The sequence below is a fragment of the Mauremys mutica genome, chromosome 1 (assembly GCF_020497125.1).
Source record: "Mauremys mutica isolate MM-2020 ecotype Southern chromosome 1, ASM2049712v1, whole genome shotgun sequence".
Lineage (NCBI taxonomy): Eukaryota > Metazoa > Chordata > Testudines > Geoemydidae > Mauremys > Mauremys mutica.
The window spans coordinates 264,710,433-264,735,210 of NC_059072.1; the positions used below are offsets into that span (position 1 = coordinate 264,710,433).

At 40.1% G+C, this 24,778-nt stretch overlaps 1 protein-coding gene across 3 annotated transcripts in view; it reads right to left on the reverse strand.

Annotated features, from left to right (window-relative positions):
* The window catches only part of PCCA (propionyl-CoA carboxylase subunit alpha), a 417,465-nt gene that overhangs the window by 200,863 nt on the left and 191,824 nt on the right, over positions 1–24,778 (reverse strand). For all 3 annotated transcript variants that reach the window (XM_045009001.1, XM_045009013.1, XM_045009009.1), the window contains 4 exons: positions 15,797–15,940; positions 14,130–14,204; positions 8,423–8,491; positions 7,536–7,611 (listed from right to left, as the gene is read on the reverse strand). In XM_045009001.1, the coding sequence (XP_044864936.1) occupies positions 7,536–7,611; positions 8,423–8,491; positions 14,130–14,204; positions 15,797–15,940 (364 nt within the window). The remainder of the gene's footprint in view (positions 1–7,535; positions 7,612–8,422; positions 8,492–14,129; positions 14,205–15,796; positions 15,941–24,778) is intronic.

The following is a 24,778-nucleotide window of genomic DNA, read 5'->3' on the forward strand; positions in this document are numbered from 1 at the left end:
CCAGTTTTGAGAGATTTCTTTGAAGTGCTTTGCAGTCTGCTTTGGACTTAACTATCTTTAGTAGTTTTGTATCATCTGCAAATTTTGCCACTTCAGTTTCCCCCCTTTTCCAGATCTTTTATGAATATTTGAATACTACTGGTCCCAGTACAGGCTCCTGGGGGACAGATACCACTATTTACCTCCCTCCATTCTGAAAACTGACAATTTATTCCTTCCCTTTGTTTCCTATCTTTTAACTATGTCCATGAGAGGACCTTCCCTCTTATCCCACAACAGCTTACTTTCCTTAAGAGCCTTTGGTGAGGGACTTTTTCAAAGGCTTTCTGAAAATCTAAGTACACTATATCCACTGGATGCCCCTTGTCCACGTGCTTGTTGACCCCTCAAAGAATTCTAGTAGATTGGTGAGGCATGATTTCCCTTTACAAAAACCAGGTTGATTCTTCCCAACAAATAGCATTGATCTATATGTCTGATCATTCTGTTCTTTCCTATAGTTTCAACCAATTTATCAGGTACTGAAATTAGTCTTATTGGCCTGTAATTGTCAGGATCATCTCTAGAGCCTTTTAAAAAAAACTGGTATCATCTTAGCTATTCTCCAGCCATCTGGTACAGAAGCTGATTTAAATGATAGGTTACGTACCACAGTTTGTAGTTCTGCAGTTTCACATATGAGTTCCTTCAGAACTCTTGGGTGAATACCATCTGGCCCTGGTGACTTATTACTATTTAATTTTAATCAATTTGTTCCAAAACCTCCTCTTTAATGACACCTTAATTTGAGACAGTTCCTCAGATTTGTCACCTGAAAAGAATGGCTCAGTTTTGGGAGTCTCCCTCACATCCTCAGCAGAGACGACCGATGCAAAGAATTAAATTAGTTTCTCCCCAATGGCCTTATCTTCCTTGAGTGCTCCTTTAGCATCTCTATCGTCCAGTGGCCTCACAGGTTATCTAGCAGGTTTCCTGCTTCTGATGTACTTAAAAAAAAATTGCTGTTACTTTTTGAGTCTTTGGCTAGCTGTTATTCAAATTATTTTTTGGCCTTCCTAATTATATGTTTACATTTCACTTGCCAGGTTTATGCTTCTTTCTATTTTCCTCAGTAGGGTATAACTTCCACTTTTTAGAGGATGCCTTTTTGCCTCTAACTGCTTCTTTTACTGTGTTGTTTACCCACGGTGGCACTTTTTTGTTGTTCTTATTATGTTTTTTTATTTGAGGTATACATTTAAATTGAGCCTCTATTATGCTGCCTTTAAAAAGTTTCCATGCATCTTGCAGGGGTTTCACTTTTGGTGCTGTACCTTTTAATTTCCGTTTACCTAAATTCCTCATTTTTGTGTCGTTCCCCTTTATGAAATTAAATGCTACTGTAGTGGGCTGCTTTAGTTATTCCCTTCCCCACAGGGATGTTAGATTTTATTATGTTATGGTCACTATTACCAAGAAGTTCAGCTATATTCACCTCTTGGACCAGATCCTATACTCCATTTAGGATTAAATCAAGAATTGACTCTCCTCGGGGTCCTAAGACTAGCTACTCCAAGAAGCAGACATTTAAGGTGTCTGCATCCCATCCTGATGTGACAGGTAGAAGTAATTAGCATTTTCCTCACATACTGTGGATAAATAAAACTGATTTTTTTCCCCTTAGTTCTGTTTTTGTCATGTCTTTTTCTTATGGGAACTGAGTAAACCTGTAAAGAAGGGAGAGGTCAGAAACACAAACTCTAAACTTGAGCTCAGAAACTTTTAACTAAAATGTCTGCTACTAGGTAGTTAGGTCTGATCATGTTTCATTTAGTGAACTTTTCACGTAGGTTACTAATTCATGGACAGTCACCATCAAAGTGGTCTGGCACTTGCATTGGTTTATTACAGACTGTCTGGGTGTGATCATTTACATGATGTCAGACGGAAATTTAAATGTCCTGGTTTTTGCTGGGTTATAGTCACACATGTAGGTTAAAAAGAACCAGTGTGTGCCAATTAAACATTTGCACCGTTATTGAAAATAATTTGGGGAGACCTGCAAACCAGGATTTTCAGCAGCTGATGCATACCACTTGCTCTATATTATATCCTTTATTTCTGCCACTGGTTTCATTACAGATTATGCACTAGCTATGTGAATAATAAGTACTCAATGCAAAAATATCTACTGATTTCCATTTAATCCCTACATTTAATGTACATAATATATGGAGATATACCTATCTCATAGAACTGGAAGGGACCCTGAAAGGTCACTGAGTCCAGCCCCCTGCCTTCACTACCAGGACCAAGTACCGATTTTTGCCCAGATCTCTAAGTGGTCCCCTCAAGGACTGAACTCACAACCCTGGGTTTAGCATGACAATGCTCAAACCACTGCTATCCCTCCCCTCACATCACCATAACATCATGCTGTGCTATGTTGGTTCATGCTAAAAACTGACTCACATGAGCATTACGTGATGTGATGTATTATAAATGACAGGATATATCATTAATATGAAGTATATTGCTCATAGCACCCAAAAACCCAAGTACCAGGGTTTTTTTGTTTTATTTTTAAACATTTTGTGGAACACAGTATGAGATAATTAACAGATGATGTGCTGCTGGGGGCCAAATACCAGTCCCATCTGAAGTCAGTGTGAGTTTTTCCTATTGATAGCATTTGGACCAAGATTTATCTTCAAAAGGCTTGTCTATACAGTACAGCAGTGAGATCTACAAGGATGTAAATTGTATAGCACTCTAATGTATTACACTCTAACTGCCCCATGAAGAAGTAGTTACTCACCTTGTGCAGTAACAATGGTTCTTCGAGATGTCCCTATGGGTGCAGCACTATAGGTGCGCTTGCGTCCCTGTGCTGCTGATCGGAGAACTTTGGAAGCAGTGTCCGTTAGGCCTGCACATGCCACAAGACTAGCAAGTGTGCGCAGTTACCCCCCCCCCCATCAGTTCTTTGCCCACCGCAGAGTCACTGACAAGAACTCCAAAGCAGAGGAGAGAAGGGTGGCTTGTGGAGCACCCAGAGGGGGACACATCTCGAAGAACCATCATTACTGCACAAGGTGAATAACAACTTCTTCTCCTTCGAGTAGTGTCCCTATGGGTGCTCCACTGCAGGTGGCTTCTGAGCATTACCCCTTCTGGAGTGTGGGGACTTCAGAGTCAGGTCTGTTACAAATGACAGGACTACGGAGCCAAAGATGATATTGCAGGTGGAGTCCCCAGTGATTGCACAGTGTTCTGCGAAAGTGTGGACAGACAATCTTGCCACTGCTCTACAGATCTGTGAGATAGGGACATCCTTGAGGAATGTGACAGATGAGATTAACCTGGTGGAGTGTGTACGAATGTCATCTGGAGGGGTCACATTACAAACTTGGTAACATCTGGTACAGTTTGAGACTCACTTGGAAAGTCTCTGGGCTGATATTGCTGAGCCCTTGAATCTTTCCGCAATAGAGAGGAAAAGCTTAGGAGACTTCCCGAAAAACTTCCTCCTATCCAGGTAAAAAGCTAGGTCTCTCCTGACATCTGGTGCATGTAATATAGCTTCCCTGTTGTCACAGTAAGGCCTGAGGTAAAAAGTCAGAATGTGAATCGCTTGGTTCATGTGGAATGGGGAGGTTACCTTAGGTATGAGTTTTGGGTGTAGCCTAAGCATAACCTTGTCCCAAAAGAATACTGTGTAGGGCGGATGTGCCATCAGAGCCGCTATTTCTCCTATTCTCCTAGCCGAGGTGATTGCTATCAGGAAGCCGTTTTCACTGACAGGGATGTAAGCGAACAGGTGGCCATGGTGTTCAAAGGGAGGTCTAGTCAGGCCTTTCAATACCAGGTTTAGATCCCACGTAGGGGTGGGATGTCAGGGCTGTGGAAAAAAGGTTTACAATATCCCTAAGAAATTGTTCAGCGGTTCGGTGTGATAGCACTGAGTATTCTACTTGTCAGTGGAAGGCTGCTATACCTGCTAGGTGGACCCTGAGTAAACTAAGAGATAGTCCTGACTTTTTTAGAGTCAGTACATAGTCTAGGATCTTTGGAAGAGTCGCAGATGACAGAGAGATTTGTTGGGAATTACACCAAATCTGAAACCCGAACCATTTTTGCAGGTAAGTACAGCATGTTGAGGACATTCTGCTTTCTAGTAATACCTCTGTACTTCCTTCGAGCCCGAGCTCTCTATGCATTGGAACCATGAAGGAGCCAAGCCTTGAAGCGGAGAATCCCCAGGTTGGAATGCAGAATGCAGCCTTTGTCCTGCAAAAGGAGATATGGAATGGATCGGTGGGCACGTCACGAGCTGTGACAGGTGAGGGTAATAAGTCTGTCTTGACTAAGTGGGCGTAATCAATATGACACGTGCTCCTTCTCTTTTTATTTTTGACAGGATTTTAGACTGTAGGGGAAATGGAGAAAAGGCACAAAGAAGGCTCTCGTCCCAGGGAAGAAGAGGAGCATCATACAGAGTGTTGCCCCATCCCCGCTCTGGAACAGTAGCATGGACATTTCTTGTTCAGGTGAGTAGTGAACAGGTCCGTGTCCCCCAGCGTCTGAACAGGTCATGGCCAAGGTTTGTGTGCCTGGAAGGTAAGTCACTGATAATGTAATATTGTGGGAGATGCACTAGTTCCATAGCCTTATTGCTTCTGCACAGAGGGAAGGCAACCTGGCTCCTCCTTGTCGATTTATGTAATACATACATGCTATATTGTCTGTTAGGACTCTCATGTGTGTTCCCTTGATTGGTGGGAGGAAATGGGCGCAGGCATTCTGGACTGCCCTGAGCTTGAGAAGGCTGATGTGAAGGGATATCTCCATGGACGACCACTTGCCTTTTGCTGTAAGGTCATTTAGATGTGCACCCCATCCTATGAAAGATGCATGGTGGTGAGAAGCAACAACAGGGAAGTTTGCGAAAAGGGGATCTCTTTGAAAACATTTTCTGGGTCTTTCCACTAATCCAAGGACGGGTTTGTCTAGCCTGTCTCTGTTTGGTCTGTAAGCTGAACTGAACCACATCTGGAGACATCACATGTGAAGCCAGGCATTGGTACTACCGCTGTGCCCACTGCCATATGCCCCTACAGTTGATATATCTGGCTGATATTTGGGGGCTGTTTTGTACAGTGTCTATGAGTGTGGCCAAAGAGAGGAACCTGTGCTGAAGTAGGAGTCCTTTGGCCCGTAATGAGCTGAGGTCGACTCTTATGAATTCCAAGCACTGTACTACAGTGAGGGTTGATTTCTAGGCATTGATCTGCAGGCCCAGTTCCGTGAATAAGTCTATCACAGTTTTGGTAACCTGGTGAGCCTCTTTGAAGGATCGGGCTCTGAGGAGACAATTGTCCAGGTAGGGGTAGATCATGATCCCCTGGGAGTGTAAGTGAGCAGCCACTACTGAGGCAACCTTGGAAAACACTCCTGGAGCTGATGATAGCCCAAAGAGGAGTGCTCTGTATTGGTAATGGTTTTGTCCTAGGGTAAATCTGAGGAAATAGGCGTCCTGAAGGTCACGGGCTGAAAACCAATCTCCACGTTCCAATGCTGGAATAATCGTTACTAGAGTGACCATCTTGAATTTTTGACCTTTAACACACTTGTTGAGTGCTCTGAGGTCTAGTATGAGTCTCCAACCTCCCTTTCTCTCGGGTATTAGGAAATAGCGAGAGTAAAAACCTTTGCCTCGTAGATGTTGAGGTACTGGTTCTATGGCTCCTAACCAAAGGAGGCGATCTATTTCTTGTCATAGTATACTCTCTTGAGAAGGGTTTCAGAAGAGGAACAGGGAAGAGGTTGTGGGCAGGGGAGGGAGGTAAAGTGGATGGAATATCCTTTGTGAACAATTTCCAAAACCCATTGGCCTGATGTTATGCATTCCCAGGTGCTGCAGATCATGACAAGACAGTGGCCAAATGGGATAGGAGACACTGGTCAGCTGTAGCATTTGAGGGGAGTTGTCTGTCGACACCTCGATCAACGTATCACAATTGGTGTTTGGAGGTGGATGACCTCTGAAGTTCATAAAAGTGCTGAGTCGGATATTGAGAGGTGCGTGATTTGTGTTGGGTCTGTGGACTAAATTTCACTTTTGTCCAGGTGTGTACATCGCTAATGAGCAGAGAGCGGCCCTTGAATCTTCAAGGATATGGAGAGAGGTGTCCATCTTCTCTGCAAAGTGCTTAGTGCCTTCAAAAGGAAGGTCTTTTGATAGTCGACTGCACCTCTTTAGGGAAGCCCAAAAGGTGTAACCACGATGCGTATCACATAACCATCACCATGGAGATGGACCAAGCCGCTGTGTTGGCTGCATCGAGGGCAGACTGTAGCACTGTTTTGGCTACTAGCTGTCCTTCCTGGATGATAGCTTTGAAGTGGTCATGCTGCGACTCTGGAAGCTGATCAATAAAGTTGTTAAGTTCTGAATAATTGACAGTCATATTTTGTCATTAAGGCTCAATAATTTGCTATTCAAAATTGTAGCAAGGCCAAGGAATAGGCTTTCCTCCCGAAGAGTTCTAAGCACTTCCAATCGCTATCACAGGATGGAACTCATTTGGTACTGACAGCCCCAAGAGTTTACCACGTCGATGACAATGAGGTTGGGGAAGGATGGGAGAAAAGAAATTCTGTCTCCATAAACAGAACGTCATATTTTTTATTGGCCCACTTACAGATAGGCATCACCGATGTCCATAGGGATACAACTAAAAAGGATATAGAGCATATTAACTCCTTTTCTCAGCCACACTCCCAAAAAGGTAACCTAAGCCATCATTCTGGTGGCTCTCCCCACATAGCCTCTCTCTCTCTCTCTGGTGGTCTTCAGGGGTTGGAGAGTGGAACAAAATTCCCAAGAAACAAGACACTGTTTCTCCCTGTATTCTCTTTTTAACTCAGAGGAGAAACAAAGACCTTCTCCAGAGCTTAGAGGGGAAAAGACTCAAGATTCATTATGGAAGACTCATCCAAATTCTATAAAGAGCTTAAGAAAAACATCTGATTCTCACAGGTAGGCCTGGGAAGAGAGCTGAAAGAGATGTTTATCATCATCATCATCATCATCTCAGGTTCTAAATATTGTCCACATTTATATGCCATGGTATTCTCCCAGTGCTAACACAACCCTTTGGAATGAAAAAACTCAATACACAGGCATGTGGTACTATAAGAACACAGTAGATCTACTAAAGTACAATGAATGATTACAATATACTTGCCTTTGAATTTCACAGGGTAATAAATGCAGGATCTACCATGAGTTTGCGAGAGTACTTATCAGTTTTTTAAAGTAATTTAATTAAATTATTTAACTAATTACTTTCAACTAAAAATGCTGCAGGAAAAAATGAAGTCTCTTTAGATTTGATGTATCTTCTCAGATTAATTAACACACGCTTTTCCTGGTTTAATTTGCACTTAATAAGCAGGAACTTTACTCAATTTGCTAATTACTACATTTTCAAGCTGTTTTCTTGAAATAGATGCCAGCCTACCACGCTAGGAACCCAAATTTCCGTAGTTACCTCGAATTACATAATTGTCCAGAGCCTCTTCCATTCTTTGCAATGCTTCAGCTCTATCAGAGCCATATGTAATTAGCTAAAAACAAAGGTATTTAAGTCAGCTATAAAAATTCAGTTTTAATTTCTGAAATATAATTTTCTTTAAAAAAAATTCACAAATCATATGTTTAGATATTCCATTTACAGAAATCATTTTGCACATATTACTGTCTGTCTACTGGAGCACTTCCCCAAAACAAGAGAGAGGCCTCTCAACCCTCTGGCATCCAGATACAGAAGATCAGGTTTTTTTCTTTATATGAGTTAAGCATATCTATATCTGTCTCTCTATTCTTCTTAGAGTCACACAAAAAATTCGATTAAAGATCAGGAACTCTCACTATGAATTTCCGTATTTCTTAAGATTTTGTTTTCATGTAAGTTTAATTCTAGGTGTTTTAAATCACTAACTATAATGTCCTTGTAGCAATTTTACCCTTAAATAACTGCAATGTACTCTCAAACTTTAACTCCTATTTAACATTTTTTGTCAGGGATTACGGCCCTATAATTTCTCAGAAAAATCAAACAGATTGACGTGGGATAAATCTGTGAGACTGTAGGCCGTTGTTTAATATGCTTTTAGAAATCAGAAAACATAACAAGAACAATAAAAAACAAGTAAAAGGGTGAATTAATTTCTGTGAGATCAGACATATTTATACATTTTCTTCCATATTAAGCTTCCTTTTCAATATAGCCTCTTTTCTCTCATGTTTCCTTTATGCATATCACATCCAGCAGCTTTGAAATATTGGCTCATTACTAAAAAACATCTCTTCATTTAAAAATTTTGTATCTAAAACTAGTATTTTATATATTACAACATTAAAAAAAAATCAACTCACTTTTGAAATCATGGGATCATAATAAATGCTAATATCACTTCCTTCTTGTATGCCACTGTCAACACGTACCTTCAAAAAATAAAAAAGGAGCAAATATAATTTCACAGTGGAACAAAAACCAAGTTTTGACCTCATAGAAGACATACATCTCATACTTTTAAACTTGACAAGTTTCATGAGAAGATAAAATATTCTTTTCACCAAGGGCTAGAAAATCCCCTCCCACTTCCCCCTTGTGGGAAAAATACCTATGAATTACTCTCTTCTTTTAAAAAAAAAAAAAAGAAGAAGAAGATTGAATGCAAACTTGCACTGTTAGTCAAAATCACTTTTTTCTTGTAAAATCCAGAGCAAACAGATTTGGCTTTTGATCACTCTATCAATTTATAGTGGTTTATACAACTCTAAATCTGAACTCTCAATGCAACCAATGCTGACTTAATTACTGCAATAAAATACATTTGTAATTATTCCTCCAACTGACACCTGGCATGAAAGATGCCCCTTGTAATCGCATCCTTTCTGAGTATGTATGTAATCACATCCCTTGTGCCCCACTATAGCCCTTCTGAGGGCTCCAGTGGGGACACAACTAAGGCTCATTCAGCAGGAACTTTGGAGCTCTGCTTATCAGCTCTATAGGAATACTAGGCTTGTCGCTTTCATGTCTGTAACACTTTCCTTTTCTGCCTCACCCTCTCCACTGTAAAACATTTTTTTTTCTGTTGCTGCTGTTCCCCTGGGTGTTTAATGTTTACACAGCTTTTTCCATGGCTTTGCTTTGTAAGGACACAGCCTCAATTAAAGCTCTGATTCCGCAATTTTCATAGGAAAAAAATAGCACAAGTTCAAAAATTTCTTTTGAAGAAACTGATTGCTGTTAACCAGCCAACAAGACAGTTAGTATATTGCTGATTCTTGTTTTCATCTCTCAGTTTGATTTCATCAGTGTGACATTGAGGTTAGCCATATAAAACTTTTAAAATGAGCAATTTCTGAGAAATAAATATTTATTAAATTGTTGCTGTTGAACTTTGGAATCTAAAGCACTTTAGTGTTTTTTTAATCAAAGTAATTCAAGACTGATAAATGCATCCCAGTGATCTTAAGGACAGAGGAATCCAATTGAAGTTGCTTAAACACCAGGGCTTTGATATTTTGCATTGTAAAGGGGGTGGCAAGTGGGACCTAGAAACTCACTTCAATCTCCACCTGTGGGAAGGAATCTTTCTAATAAACAGCAGCTCATCTGATTGCAGGAAGGCAAAAAAAAAAGGTCAACACAACGGCTGTTAGGCCTTTAATATTTTAATTTAGGCAATTACCAAGGGACCACATGTAGAACCTCTTGTCTAAAGAATACACATGAGGACAGGATGATGACTTTATTATCTAAATAACCTAAAAGATATCCCAGTAGCTTTATCCTCTTTCTTCAATGAGAACTACATCCTAACATGGGTTTAATGATCATTTTATTTTTTAAACACTTTAATTGAATATTTATTAATATACACACAATATATTTGTATTTGCAGTTCAACAGCACCTTCATTATAAGAAATCAAGATGCTTTATAAATAATTAGTTAGCCCTACAACAGAACTGTGAGGTAAATGGCATTATTATCCCCATTTTACAGATAAAGCATAGCAAGGTCACAAAGGAAATATGTAGCAAGAAATTCAGACTTCCTGATTCCCATTCTTATAACTATTAAGCCATCCTTCCTCTCTGTACAGGTACATACATACACGAATGAATACATCCATACACAGAGATGGAAAGAACTATTAACATATCTAGTCCATCCAACTGCCAGTCAAGACTGTTCCCTATAGGCAGAATATTGCTTCTTGTACTGCACAGTACGTAAACATATATAACATGAAGCATACCTGTGTACATATTCTAATAATGCATGGCATTTATATAGCACTTTTCATTTCCAAAGCAACAAACACATGTAAAGTAATTAATCCTTACAACACCTCTGTGAGGTATACAAATATTATTATCCCAATTTTACAACGAGAAAACATATGAAGAAGGGCCAAATTCAGATGTGAAATAAGCAGATGCAACTGTTCCTGAAGTAAATAGGAGTAGGCACTGTTTATGTCAGTACTAATTTTGGCCAAAAGAAATTCAGTGATTGGCTGTTAGTGGAAGATCCAGGATTAGAAAACAGAACTTCCTGGCTCCCCATTACATGCTTAGTACACTAAACAATGCTTCCACTGTATATACTGTATACACAAAAACTTATACGTAATGTACTTGGATATATCCACACTAATTTAAAAATTCAAATATACTGAAAAACAAGGAACTAAAAAAAGGTTCTTGAAAATTTGCTTTATAATTTCATAAAATTATGAAAAAAGTACCTGGGGCCAGTTGGTATATAATAAAAGCTTTCATTCCTTCTAAAATTTATTCTTCATAAAATAAACACAGAAAAGCTATATAAAAATGACAAACTGATAGCAGAAAGGAAATAATTTTACCATCTTCAATTCTCTCTGTTGTGCTTAGGTATATCAGGGGGCTGATAACAATAGGTGATCCTGTAAACTATAGTGTGCAAAATTGGATACAACAGAAACCTTTATTTTAAAGATCCCTGCTCTAGTGTGTTTATCTTGATAGATAATAGTAATACTTATTAGCATTACTTTTTCTTAATGTTTTTCCTTTTCTCGGTATTTAAAAAAATACTACAGGGAGTATACAAGTCAAGATCCTTTCACAGCCCAAACAGCTCCAGTGGTGTACTGTGGTGCAATTGTGTATTACTACATTATAATGTTAGGTGCTCTAGGAAAACATAGAATCATAAAAGATTAGGGTTGGAAGAGACCTCAGGAGGTCATCTAGTCCAACCCCAATTAAAATCATCCCAGCCAGAGCTTTGTCAAACCGGGCCTTAAAAACCTCTAAGGAGTTTCCACCACCTCCCTAGTGAAATAGTTTTTCCTAATATCCAACCTAGGCCTCCCTCACTGCAACTTGAGACCATTACCCCTTGTTCTGTCATCTGCCACCACTGAGGACAGTCTAGCTCCATCCCCTTTGGAACCCCGCTTCAGGTAGTTGAAGGCTGCTATCAAATCTCCCCTCACTCTTCTCTTCTGCAGACTAAACAAGCCCAGTTCCCTCAGCCTCTCCTCATAACCTATAGCTCCAATCCTGCAATGAACAGTGCACTGGCACACCACTTTGCCAGCATGAAGTCCTACTAACTTATGCACCCAGAGTTCCACCCATACACAGTTCACTGCAATACTGGGGTGTAAGAGACAGACAGACCTACTCCACCTTCCCTAGGCTTCAGAGCCAAAGCTCTAACCCCAGCTTCAACGTGCTGCCTTCACAGCTATTTTGAGAGCTCTAGCATAAGCCCCATTAGCCCAACTCTGTTGACCTGAGCTGGGAGGCTCACTCCCACAGACTATGTCAACATCAGCACCCTTAAAGAATGGATTGCTGATCACATTAGCGAAGAATGGCTTCGGAGTTCTTCAAATCTTAATGCCAACTGCAACACAGTCAGTTTGTTACAACGTGCAAGAGTAATAAGTTTCTATTGTCATAATCTTGATGATACTTATTTCTTTTAAAAATTGAATACTCACTAGCCCTAAAAATCATACTCTGAACTAGCAGCTGGTACATTTAAAAATTATTATAATCTCAAATCCAGTATAGAATTCTTAGAGCATAGGAAAAACATTTCCCCAATGACCCGTCTTCCTAACTTTCCTAGTCACTTTTCTACTTCCCCTATCCACCCACCCACCCATCCACACACCCCTACCTACTTTAATTTGAAAAACAAACAAACTAATTTAAAATCACATTTGTAAGATGCCACTCCTGAGACTTTCTATGCCAAATTTTAGCTCGGAGCAAATTTTTAGACAACTTATCTTTTGAAAACAGGAATTTATAAAAGAAATGGCGAAGCACCAATAGCTTCAATATAATATCCAAATTCTTCAGTCAAATCAATGTGATTCTTAATTATGTGACATCCTCAGAAGACAAATTAAGCTCCAGTATTGCACATTTTCTGCTGCTACAGAAGAACAGACCAAAAATATGGTTTGCTAAATAAAAATAGAACAGATTTTTTTAATAAGACAAGAGTAAACAGAAAGAAAACAGCCCAGCTACTCTGTATGAGATCCTCAAACCATTTCTCTGAAGCCTCCAGCATAATTAAAATTTCTTTCTTCAGTACCACGATGGGCCATGTGAAGCTATCAGCCGTCTCCCACCCTTCATTTTCAATTCACCTCTCCCCCTAAGCACAACTCCCAGCCCGCCCTGTCTACCTGACAAGTGACAGCCCAATCTGATTAAATGCTTGCAAGGGAGGGGACTTGTGGGCCTCCATGACAGGCCAAAAGTGATCACCATGGAGATACATAATTACAGCTGTCAACGCGTCTACTGTCCTGCTGGCATCAATTTGATTGCTCCCAGCAATAATGATAGACAAAGCTTGGTGTGCACTCTCCTGCACCCAATCACTTTATCTGTTCCGTGGTCCATTTAGCTGACATGCAACATTCACACAAGCAAATAACAGCAGTAAGCAGAACATTTAAGGCATTTTAATTGTTTTTTCTTTCTATGGATGGCTCACAAGCGCAAATGTTATTACATAAAACTCCTGCTGCAACATTAATTGAAGAAAGATTTGGTGGGACAAAGACTGTAGGGGGTATAGTTTGTCCATTATCACTTGTACTTTCAACAGGTCTCACGTTTGGAAAATTGCAAATTGCAAAAACTTGCAAGGGCAAAATGTTTGACATCCTGTTAGCTATTACAACATGGTAAAAATGTCTAACAACCACTAGAGTAATCACTATAAATTATTAAATACACTCTTTGTTTCATTAAAAAAATGTTTAGATACATCCCATGATACTTGTTTTCTTATCTTCTATTTAACGTCACATAATGCCTGTTAAATCTTTACAATTTTTTCTTCTGCTTTCAGGCTTTGAACACAGCATGAAGCCTTAAAGCCCAGAAAGGGTCAGGTCCCTTTAGAAAGCATATGGGCAAAAACAATTTAAGAAGTGAAATAAATCATATATCCAATAACATCTCCAAATTTAGGATTCCTCCTGTAATCTTTCACTATTTTCCATTCAAGTAATCACACTGAATAATCATATTTACAGATGGTATAGGCTTGTCCTTCCACCAGCTGACACAGTGGATTTATTACTTATTACTTTGATTATACAAAAAGGAGATGTCCCTGTTCTTTTACTGGAGCAAAAACCTGTTTGTTAAGGATATGTTTAATAATCACTTCAACTGTAACGAATGGCATTTGCTTTTTAAAGGCTGCAAATTTGAATAGCAGTCCAGCTTCTCTTTGGAGTATTCAGTCCTTTGCAGTTAAAGGGTTAATTCAACATCTGATTATGCTATTTGCTCTACAGCATATTTATATTTGAGGCTTGTTTGAAAGGATTAAACAGAAGAAAACTTTATAGCTTAATAGTCCAATTTGGTTAGCACTGTATTTTTTTAATCATCTTATCTTAAATTAGCACAAATAATAGTATTAACCGCCTTTATCAATGAGAGAAACTAAGGGCCTGATTGTCAGAGGGACTAAGCACCTGTGAAGATTTGAAGTTCTTAGCATCTACAAAAAATCAGAGCCTAGGTCACTTACATTGGACACATGTAGTGGTTCTTGGTATTGAGACAATCTACCAATAGATGGCAGACCGAAAGATTTGTAGGGATCCTGAAATGAAGGTAAAACATGAGAAAGCATTAATTTAGAGACATTACATATAGAAAACAAGGTTAAGTAGTTGCAAAATTAACAGCTTCTACCACTTCTATTTTGATTAACATTCTGTTTCCAGAATTACTTATTGTCGGGGCATTTTCCCTTTTTCCACTGAAGAATTGGAATATTTATTAAAACCTCATCTTTCTGAAATGCAATTATTAAAACAGAAAAGAGTATTTCTTCCTAGTGAAGTCTTTATAGCAGGAGCTGGCAACCTCTGGCACGCGGCTCGCCAGGGTAAGCACCCTGGCGGGCCGGGCCAGTTTGTTTACCTGCCATGTCGGCTGGTTCGGACGATTGTGGCTCCCTCTGGCCACAGTTTGCCGCTGCAGGCCAATGGGGGTGGCGGGAAGCTGCGGCCAGTACATCCCTCGACCTTCGCTGCTTCCCACCACCACCATTGGCCTGGGACAGTGAACTGCAGCCATTGGGAGCCGCGATCGGCCAAACCTGCTGACACGGCAGGTAAACAAACTGGCCTGGCCCGCCAGGGTGCTTGCCTGGCGAGCCGCATGCCAGAGGTTGCCGACCCCTGCTTTATAGTATCAACTCTTCAGCCATCTTCAAGCTTTGGTATTTTTGGGTGGGGGGGAAGGGAGGGATGACATAAAAGATGTTTTTCAAAGGCAAAATGGGTAGTTAGGAGCTCAACTCCCTTTGACTTTCTATGTGAACAAGCAACAAACTACTGTGTCATGAAAAATAAAGAAAGAGGAACAAGAGAAATTAAGATGTCTTGGGCAATAAAAGCAGCAATAGTCAAATGGGAAAACACATACCAAGATGCTGATTTTTTTTTTTTTAAGGACTGCCTATAGTATTAAAATTCTGAAAACAAAACGAAGACAGCTGAATATCATTCATTCAATAGACAAGTCTAAATTTCCAAATATCAAAAACAATGCTAATAACTCGTTTACTTACAACACCAGTTTTAGTCATGCTTAAAAAGAGAATTTTTTTAATTCAGATTTTTTGTTTTTTGTTGTTTTTTATTGCTATTACTATGAAGAGTCATAATGTAACTGTGTACTTATGGTTTTGAAATTCACTTTCCAAATTGGTCATATAAAGCAAATGTAGAGCAAACATCCTTCCTGAACTATTAGCAAATGTCTCAGTACCATTAAAAGTTTGGCAGCTTACAAAATTTTACCCAAATATTTAAGCCAAAAGGTTTAAGAAAAACGTGGAGGTGAGCAAACCTGAAGTACTGGTTAATAGTTCAGAAGAAAATGAAATATACCCCGATCATCATATTAAATTAGGCTGAAAATATGCCATGAACTTCCTTTGAAATGATTATTGGCTACTTGCAGGAGATACATTTTTAGACGAATCTATGTGGCAATAATTTTGATCTCAGGCTATTCTTTTGAATTACAACATAAAAATCCACATAAAACTTTCTTTAATCAGTTGTATTACATACAGTAAATCACAAATCTCAAATTATAAACCTTGACATCACCTTGGTGCCTATCTACACCTGGGTATTACCACTCCACATATAGCCTCCCTCGCCGTACCACTTATTTTACCTCAGCATAAACTCGACATTCAACCGCCCAGCCGTTGATGGGAATATCAGCTTGTTTGTGCCTGAGAGGGTAACCCTTAGCAACACGGATCATTTCTTGGACTAGGTCCAGGCCAGTAATGCATTCTGTGATGGGATGTTCAACCTGCAAGGTCAAGAACTGACAGTCAGTAGGTAACAAAAACAACCAAAAAAAACCATCATAAACAAATACAGATAAACAAAGATATCACCAGCCAAAAATGGGACAAGGGTTAATTTTCAACTCTGGGCTTTCTTCACCAAACCAAACTGAAGAGACAAGCAAAATCAAAAGAAAAAACAAACAAAAATCACACACACACACACACACACAACAGTAACCATCTTCTTTTGAAAAAACCTAAATAAAATAATCAATTTGTAAATACAATAACTAAGCACAAGGAGTAAAAGCAAAACTACAAAAAAATATGGAAGTATGTTTTATTTTTTACAACATAATGGTATTTGGTGCAGATGTGTTAGTTTCTTGTTTGTTTGGCAGTATAAAGAAGGAGGACTCATTTTTAATCTAGCAATGTAATGTATTTTAACTGAAATCCTCAAAGTAGCTGATAATCAACCCATTCTGCTACACTTAACATGGCATGTACAGGAGCAGCTTACGATTTTCCATAGAGCTAGTCTACCCTAAATCTCACCCATTCGCCTGCTTTCACTAACCTGTCCTGACAAGCAACCAGATTAGCGTAATCTTACATCAGCGCAGTGTAGCAGAAATGAGCAGATGGATCCTTCAGTTTTTTTCCCTCCAGACTTATCTGTGTAGTGCTTAGCAGGCACAATAGCTGGGCTGGACCAGTCGAGTCACTCTGCTCTCTCAGCAAATTGCTGCTAACGGCTTTGGATGATGCTGTCATGGGAATACCCATCATTCACACTAAAGCTGGGTCGGACTGGGTGCGTGTGCAAACTTACGTGCACGCACACACACGTGGTTTTTTATGTGGTTGTAAACTGAAAATGTTTATTAACTTAGAGCAATCTCTAACGAGTGGAAAAGTTGTGAAATGAAAGCACCCAAAGAAGATGGGTTATGGTCCTACTATGTAGACACAATCAAAGACACATACTATATTAGCATGTGATACACACAATGAGAGCATTACAACTTCCCAAGTAAAAAATATGACAGAACTGCCATTTTTATTATAAAATGTTTTTGTTCTAGGGGTCAAATATCCTAAGAAAATGCACTTCACAATGATTTCTATCATGAGATGTCAAAAAATATACATTTTATGACACAGGAAAAGGTCAATGAACAAACTAGTTGTCTTCCTTACTTCAAGTACACTAATTGAAGGAAAACAGTTAATCATTATAATAATCTTGTGGTTTATCAGAGCAAGAAGACGCACTGGTCTTAAAAAAAAAATTGCTTTGTAAAAATAAACAGATGGCACCCATAATTAGCCCTGTGTGTGTTGTGAGTGTTTTTATAGTTTCAACAACATTTTAAGACATTTTGACATAATTTTAATGACAAATCATCACTGAAATAAGCACCTATTCTTTGAAGTATAAACATGGTATTGAAAATGGGGATCTGATTATGCAGTTTAAGAACATACCTTTGGGATTCAATCTTGATTTTACCTAGCACATGATACTCTCTAGTATGTCACACTTAATAACCCTATTTGGAGTATCTGGGAAACAATTCAGCAGCCACCTTGCGGTGTTACACTGCAGCACTTAATTTTGTTATTAAAACAAAGTTTTAATAGAAAGTTACTTATATATCAATTATTTGGTCAAGAAAACTTGTTCTCACAGTTAGGATTTTAATTAAAAATTACCTTTAAAACATTTTCAGAATTTTAATACTGGGAAAAAAATGTAACATTTCTCTAAAGAAGACATTTTTATTATTTAGCCTCATCATTTTTCTTGGATTACACTTGGCATTCCAGGCACAATAGCGTCATTGTGGTTTTCAGCTTTATTGTTGATGATCAAAATAGGATGGAATGTTTCTGGAAAGAGAAATATTTTTGTTGTTTGTTTCTTAAGTCTCACAAACATTTATTTAATCTACTCTACAATAAGACTCTTTGACTTAGTCAATATTATCTTGTTGCTTCAAAAGACTCCCTTTGTATTTGAAGAAAATGGTATTAAGAAAATATGGCAAGCAAGCTTTTTTATATACATAGTCCACTGGAACTAATCTAGACACTATTTTATTAGTAATTTCTAGTCACACATTTTGTTAACACACTTGCATTGTTAAATCTCCAAAATATAATCCATAAAATGGGGTGGAAACTGAGCTGTATATTTTAAATTGAATTTTTTAATTAAATATCTCAGTGGAATGAAGCAGTCAGCTAAGAAACCTTAATATTTTTTTTATTTTTTTTTTTAGTCTTTGCAATTCATTTTTTGAATATTTTTAGCAATAAGCAGAGCATGAAGCCTATAGTCCAAAAGAGTAAAACTGTTCTATCCTGTTCAAACTATGGCCCTGATCCTGCAACACACTCCCCGAGGATGCAAGGATCCACACACATAGAACTCATGTACAGGATCTGAACCTAAGGGTCTAATCCCACAGATCTTACTGAGGGGTAAAGGCTGCAGAATTGGCCTCCTAAAAGGAAAACAATATATCTTTTTTCCTCAAATAATGGAAGGATTGTGATTATGTCACTAAATATATTTTTTTGTACATGGTGGTCTTGGATTTATTTCCCCCTTCCTCCCCTATTTTTCTTTAAACAGATTTCCCCATTTAATGTAATCTTCCTTTTTTTGGCAGGTTATTCTATTTTACTTTTACTCTTTTCAGAGATCTACTCTTGTTTTTCCTGCTTATAATAGATTTATAATCTTTTTATATTAATTTTCTTTCCCTCCTCCACCTTATATTTCCATACTAGCTATGCATGTGTCGAGGGGCAAGTCTACTCTACAAAATTAAGTCAACATACAGCCACTGCAGTAATTAAATTGCTTTTGTATGCCCACACTACACTCCTTGTGTCGGTGCTGCGCGTACTAACCAGGGTGCTTGCACTGATTTAATGGTCAGTGTGAGGGCATTGTGGGACAGCTTCTAAAAGGCAACAATAGTGATGTAAGCAACCCAATGTCTACACTGACACTGCATCGACCTAACTACATTGACTTAAGCAGTAAGCCTCTCGCAGAGGTGGAGTTACTAAATCAGTGTAGTAGGCAAGTTACATCAGTGGAAGCTACTTTCTGTCAACCTACTTGGTAGACCAGGCCTATGCCTTAATTTGTCTCCCCGTGATGTTAGCTCTCCTCTGCACTCACATAGTAATACCAGCTCCCTGAGTGGCACTGAGCCATGGTTGACACACTGACGTCAATGCAGCACGAATATAGACACTACATTACCAATATTACCCTAGCAGTTCTCCAGCAGCTTTCACACAATACCCAACATTGACTATTCTGGTCACAATTGTGAAGCCCTCTGCCCTGGGGTCAGAGAGACCAGAAACCCCACCCCTGCCTTTTAAAACCCTGTAAATTTTTGAAATGCCTTTTTCAGAGTGTCCATCTTGGCGAGCATACCTAGCAGTTCTCCATTGTAGTGCGCAACTGCTCCACTGACCATGCCAGCTATGCACTCCAGACACACTTCTGGCCTAGAGTACACAGGAGATATTGGATCTCCTGGACCTGTGGGGAGAAGAGACTGTACAGGCATAGCAATGGAACAGCCATAGAAATGTGGACATCTACAAAATTGCACAGGTGATGCAGAAAAAGTACCATAGGGATCAGCAGCAATGCTGCATAAAAACAAATGAACTGCGGCAGGCATGTCACAAGACCAGGGAGCCCAACAGTCAATCCAGTGATGAATCACAGACCTGCCACTTTTACAAAAAGAGGTGCATGCCATACTTAATGGAGATCCCACCACCATGCTACCAAGGAGCCCAAGTCACAGGTCCCTGGCAAGAGCAGTGAGGATGAGGTTGTGGTAGAGAATAGGGGACATGTGACTGGCTGGGGTCCAGCTATGCTGCAAGCCAGAAGCTGTTTTGAGACTCCATCACAGTCCAGCCAGAAGTGTGAGATCAGCTAAAAATCACCACTGCCTGTGGAGAATGGTGCCAGAATCCCGTGCCACTGCCCTATACTCAGTTCTATGCAACCTAGCAATTCCCTCATTTTCCTCACCCTTGGCAGGCCATACTCAACATGGCTGGAGCTGCGAGTAGCACCCTGCATATGCACTCGGAAGCAAGTGTGTCAGTGAGGGAGCCAGGGAAGGGAGTTCTGAATCTTAACGTTCGCTTTCCATTGTGACTATACTGACAGTGGTACCTCTGTGTTTTATCTGTAGCTGCTGCAGTTGTGGCCTTGAGGGGTTTGCCAACCACACCAGTGAAGTGCCTGACTCATATCAGAAGGGGGGGCGGAGGGGGATTCTGGATGACATTTTCACCAAGATCCTGCAACCTAGTGTTACATCAGATGATGACCATAAGGCCTGGAGGATGAATATTGCAGACAGTAGGGAGGCCCAGAAGTTGGAGAGGGAGATGCACCTCTCACAGTTCTCACAGGTCAGCGTACGTGTGGCTAAAATGGAAATCAATGTTCCTTCTGTTCCATACATTTATTAAAGTTTTAATATATTTTCTTTTAACTTGCACAGAATATTTTGAAGTGTTTTCATTACCCAATAAAATAGTATTGTTTGGAAAATAATTAATCTTTATTAGTTGCTAACATATGCAGCAGAGTGCCTGGCAGTAGTGAAAACACCCACTTACTTGTTATTGTACTCTGTAACATAACTCACAGGATCAGTGACAAACACAGTACAATAAGCATAAATGTACAGCAAGCACCACAAAATTAATAGGTGCACTGTCAGTGATATATGCATAGATATGCGCACCAAGCACCACACAATTCCCAACAGGACCCCAAAGAGCAGAGCCAGGTAGAGCACAGGACACCACAACTCATTACTCTGGCTCGCTGTTAGAGTGCTCTTTCAAAACCTTCCTGAGCCATAGAGTGCCACATTGAGCTCTTCTGATAGCCTTTGTATCTGGCTGTTCAAACTCAGTGGACAGCTGCTACAGCCTGGCAGCAACTTTTCCCTGTTGGCATCACAGATATTATGCAGGATGCAGTGGGCAGCTATAACCATAGGGATATTTTTCTCACTGAGATCCAATCTTGTGGGCAAACAATGCCGGCATCTGTTCAGACTACCAAAATCACATTCAGCTGTCATTCTGCACGTGCTGAGCCAGAAGCTGAGGTGGTCAGTGTACAGCCTCATGAGCCAGAGGAGTAAGGGGTAGGGTGGGTCCCCCAGCATCATTACAGAATTTCAACATCGCCACTGATAATCTGCTGGTCGGGAAAGAAAGTCCCTGATTATAGCTTTCTGAACAGTCCTATGTCCTTAAAGATACAGGTGTCATGCAACTTCCCTGACCAGCCAACACTGACGTCAGTGAAGCAACCCCGGTGATACAGCATCACTTGCATAACCATAGAAGATTAACTCTTTCTGTTGATATACTCTGTGGCAAAATGGACTGGTGCCAAAATAGGAATATGTGCACCATCTATCACTCCACCAGAGTTTGGGAACCTCACTGCTGAAAATCCATCCATCAACATTGCAGAGAGTCACAAACCTGGGCCTTGCACACTTGCATAACAATGGCCCCCACAGTGGATTTTCCAATTCCAAAATGATGAATGGCGTCCCACTAACTGGTAGCAATTTGGCATTGCAAGTTTCCAGAGTGCAATCGACACAATTCTCCACTGTGAGGGCAGCTCACGTTCTAGTGTCCCTACCAGAGGGCGAGGGTAAGATCTGCATACAGATCCAAGAATGTGGCCTTGCCCATACAAAAGTTCTGCATACACCATTCATCATCCCAAGCCTGCATTACAATGTGATCCCACCAGTCAGTGATGGTTTCTCAGGCCCAAAAGTGGTGCACCGCATTGTGCACTGAAACCAGCACTCCTGGTGAGTATACACAGCACCGATGCAAGGAAGCAAGTACACATGCACCCAAGCAATACACTAACTGCGACAGCTTTATGTTGACGTAACTTGCATCGGCAAAAAAGTTTGTCAAGTAGACACGTCTTTAGGCTGCTAAATCAAAACTTTATTTTAAAAAAAACCAACTGGTTTAAATAGGCTCATGAAACAAGCCCTGACAGGATGGAGACAAGCTAGGCAGGAGGGGGAGGGCCTGGTATAAAATTGAGAAAGTTGGCAGCAGAAAGGGGCTGCAGTGTGGAGGTATGCAGTCACCCTCTGGCTCAGAGAGGGAAAGGAGAAACTCAAGTGGGAGCAGAAGCCATGGGATCCTAGCCCTGAAGGCAGGGTTTACCCAGAAGGGTGGTGGAGCAGAAGCCTGATAGAGCTGGAGGAGGAAAAGGTCCAGGGAAATGGCAGCAAGGTCTTAGACAGTGCAGGCCTTGGCCACTGCTTTAAGGGTCTCTGACCTAGAATCTGGAGTAGCAGTAGAGTTCCCCTACTGGCCACTGGGGAAGACTCATAGCTTTGAATTAGAGAATTGCCAGGAACAATATCCAGATAGCCAATCCAGTGACTTAATACCCCAGAAGGGGGAAGCCATATAGTGACCTGGCCGGAGGGCCAAGCCACAAAGAGGGAACATCCCAACCCATAAAGAGGCAGCATCCCGGGTCAGGAAGAGAAAGCTGTCCTGGAGCATGAAAGGGACACAGCATTAACAAGAGACAGAAGGGGGCATCAGACCAGGCAGATCTATTCCCCAGATGCAGCTACAAGGAGGTACCCCGGCACTGAGTACAGAACCCTGAGACACCATCCCTCAGAAATAAGAAGTGTATTTGCTTACTTAGCCACTCATAACGCCTTTGGGAGGTGGATAAGAATACAAGGAGGTTAAGTAACTTCGTCAAAGTCTCAGTCCAGTAAGTGTCAGAACATGGATTAGAGTGAAGAAGCTTGTACTCCGGCTTCCCAACCATACCTAATCACAGTCACCTAATCACCCAACTAAACAGAGCTATAAACTGCAGCCACTGAAACAATCATATAACTTCTGTAAACAAATCCAGCCAAGAGCTGGACTGGTAAAGGCAGTTCCCCAATCACAGATGAATAACTTCAAGAAGTAAATGGTCTAGATGTTCTGAAGTGTTCATAACCATCAGTAAACACACACGATTTTCTACTAGACCACACTTATGCCTGTTTATTCAAATGGCATCATGCTACTTACAAGTTGGCAAGAGTATCTGAATAGAGCACAGTGGCCCAGAGAATTTGAATTTCAATGGGATTAAAAGTAATATGTCATCCTTTCTGTGGAAAGTGTTTCCTTGGTTATAGCAATGGCATATACCTCTTTACATTCAAATAAATAACCCAAAGCTTTCAAATTATGGCACAGTATACAAAAGCATATGATTTACTTGGGATCTTATGGGCTCTCCCTACTCAACAAAATAAATTTTCATTACCCAAAACCAACTAACATTTTACAGAATACATTCTGGATAAACAATTCCAAGGTCACATAGAGGCTTTTTATTTCAGTAAACCCATGTTCTTTATATCGAAGAGCTGAAAAAGAAGTAGAGCTACAGCAGTGTACTTATATTTAGGTACCTCAAGTGTTCTTGACTGCTAAATCTCACAGTCTCACATACACCAACAAGCCCACCATTTGCAAGACCACGTTCATTGAAAACGTATCCCAGAATGCTTTACTGAATGGGGACTAAGATGAGTATGTAATGTATATAGACCTAGGACCAGATCCTCTGATGGTTTAAATAATTGGGGCTGCACTGACTTCAGTGGAACTACATCAATTTACACCAGCTGATGATCTGGCCCACATAAATTACTGAAAATAATTATGTGAAGTCATGACATACGACCTGAGCTGTGATCAGCAGAGGCACACTAGCTGGACCTGCACGCAGAATTAAAACAGAGAAGGAGGAAGGAGAGGGGGCTCCTGGCAAAGTCCTTTCTGTAAGGACCTCTTTCCTTCGGAATGCACTTCCTCAACTTTGGTTCACAAAAGCCCACATCTGTTGGCCTTTATGAAATGTCGTCAAGCGCATCCCTTCAGGGACGAGTGGGGATCTGAAGAAGAAAATATTGTAAGTGGGGAATTTGGTTTATCATCTGCCCTGCCTCATTACTTATTATTATATAGTATGGGTTACTATTTTTCAATCTATTTTATGTTTTAAGTATTTGTCAGAGGCAGATCCTCAGCTAATGGAAGCTGACTTCAGTGGAGCTATGACAGTTTACACCAGCTGAGGATCTGCTTCTAAAGTGTACAGATGGGTGTCTCTTCTTGTTTTATATCAAAATTAGTAAAGACATCATGCAGCAAATACTTTAACAAAACTTTCCAGTACCTGCTGACTCTTCTAAAAGATCTCTTAGTATCTCATTATAATTGCATATGCAAAGTCCTCTTCTCATGATAACCATAAAACTTTCCACATTTTGATGTTCTGGAAGATCTACCACATAGATTTGAAATTTAAGAATTCTGTTTTGTCAACTTTACTTTGCAAGGATTTCCCCCCCACCCCCATTACAGTGCTGCACAGACATGTAATATCCCATAGTTAGCAGACAGGTCAAAAGTCATTTCCAGATTGCTTACATTCATAAGCTGTGTTAAATTTAAAAAAATAAATTATAATTTTCTCACAAGTAGCCTTTGAAAATCCAACACATTTCCTTGTTCAAAATTTCAAGATTTCTGTGTAAATTAAAATCCTGCTCTTTAAAAATCCTGACAGTCTGTTAATTCTACAGAATTTCCTTCCCATTTCACACTTGGTAAAGAATCTTATGCCTTTCTTTCTAGAGCTTCTATTTCCTCTTGCTTCCACTTTATTCAGCAATAATCTCAGAGCCCTCTTGAAGTCCTTTAAGCTGGCT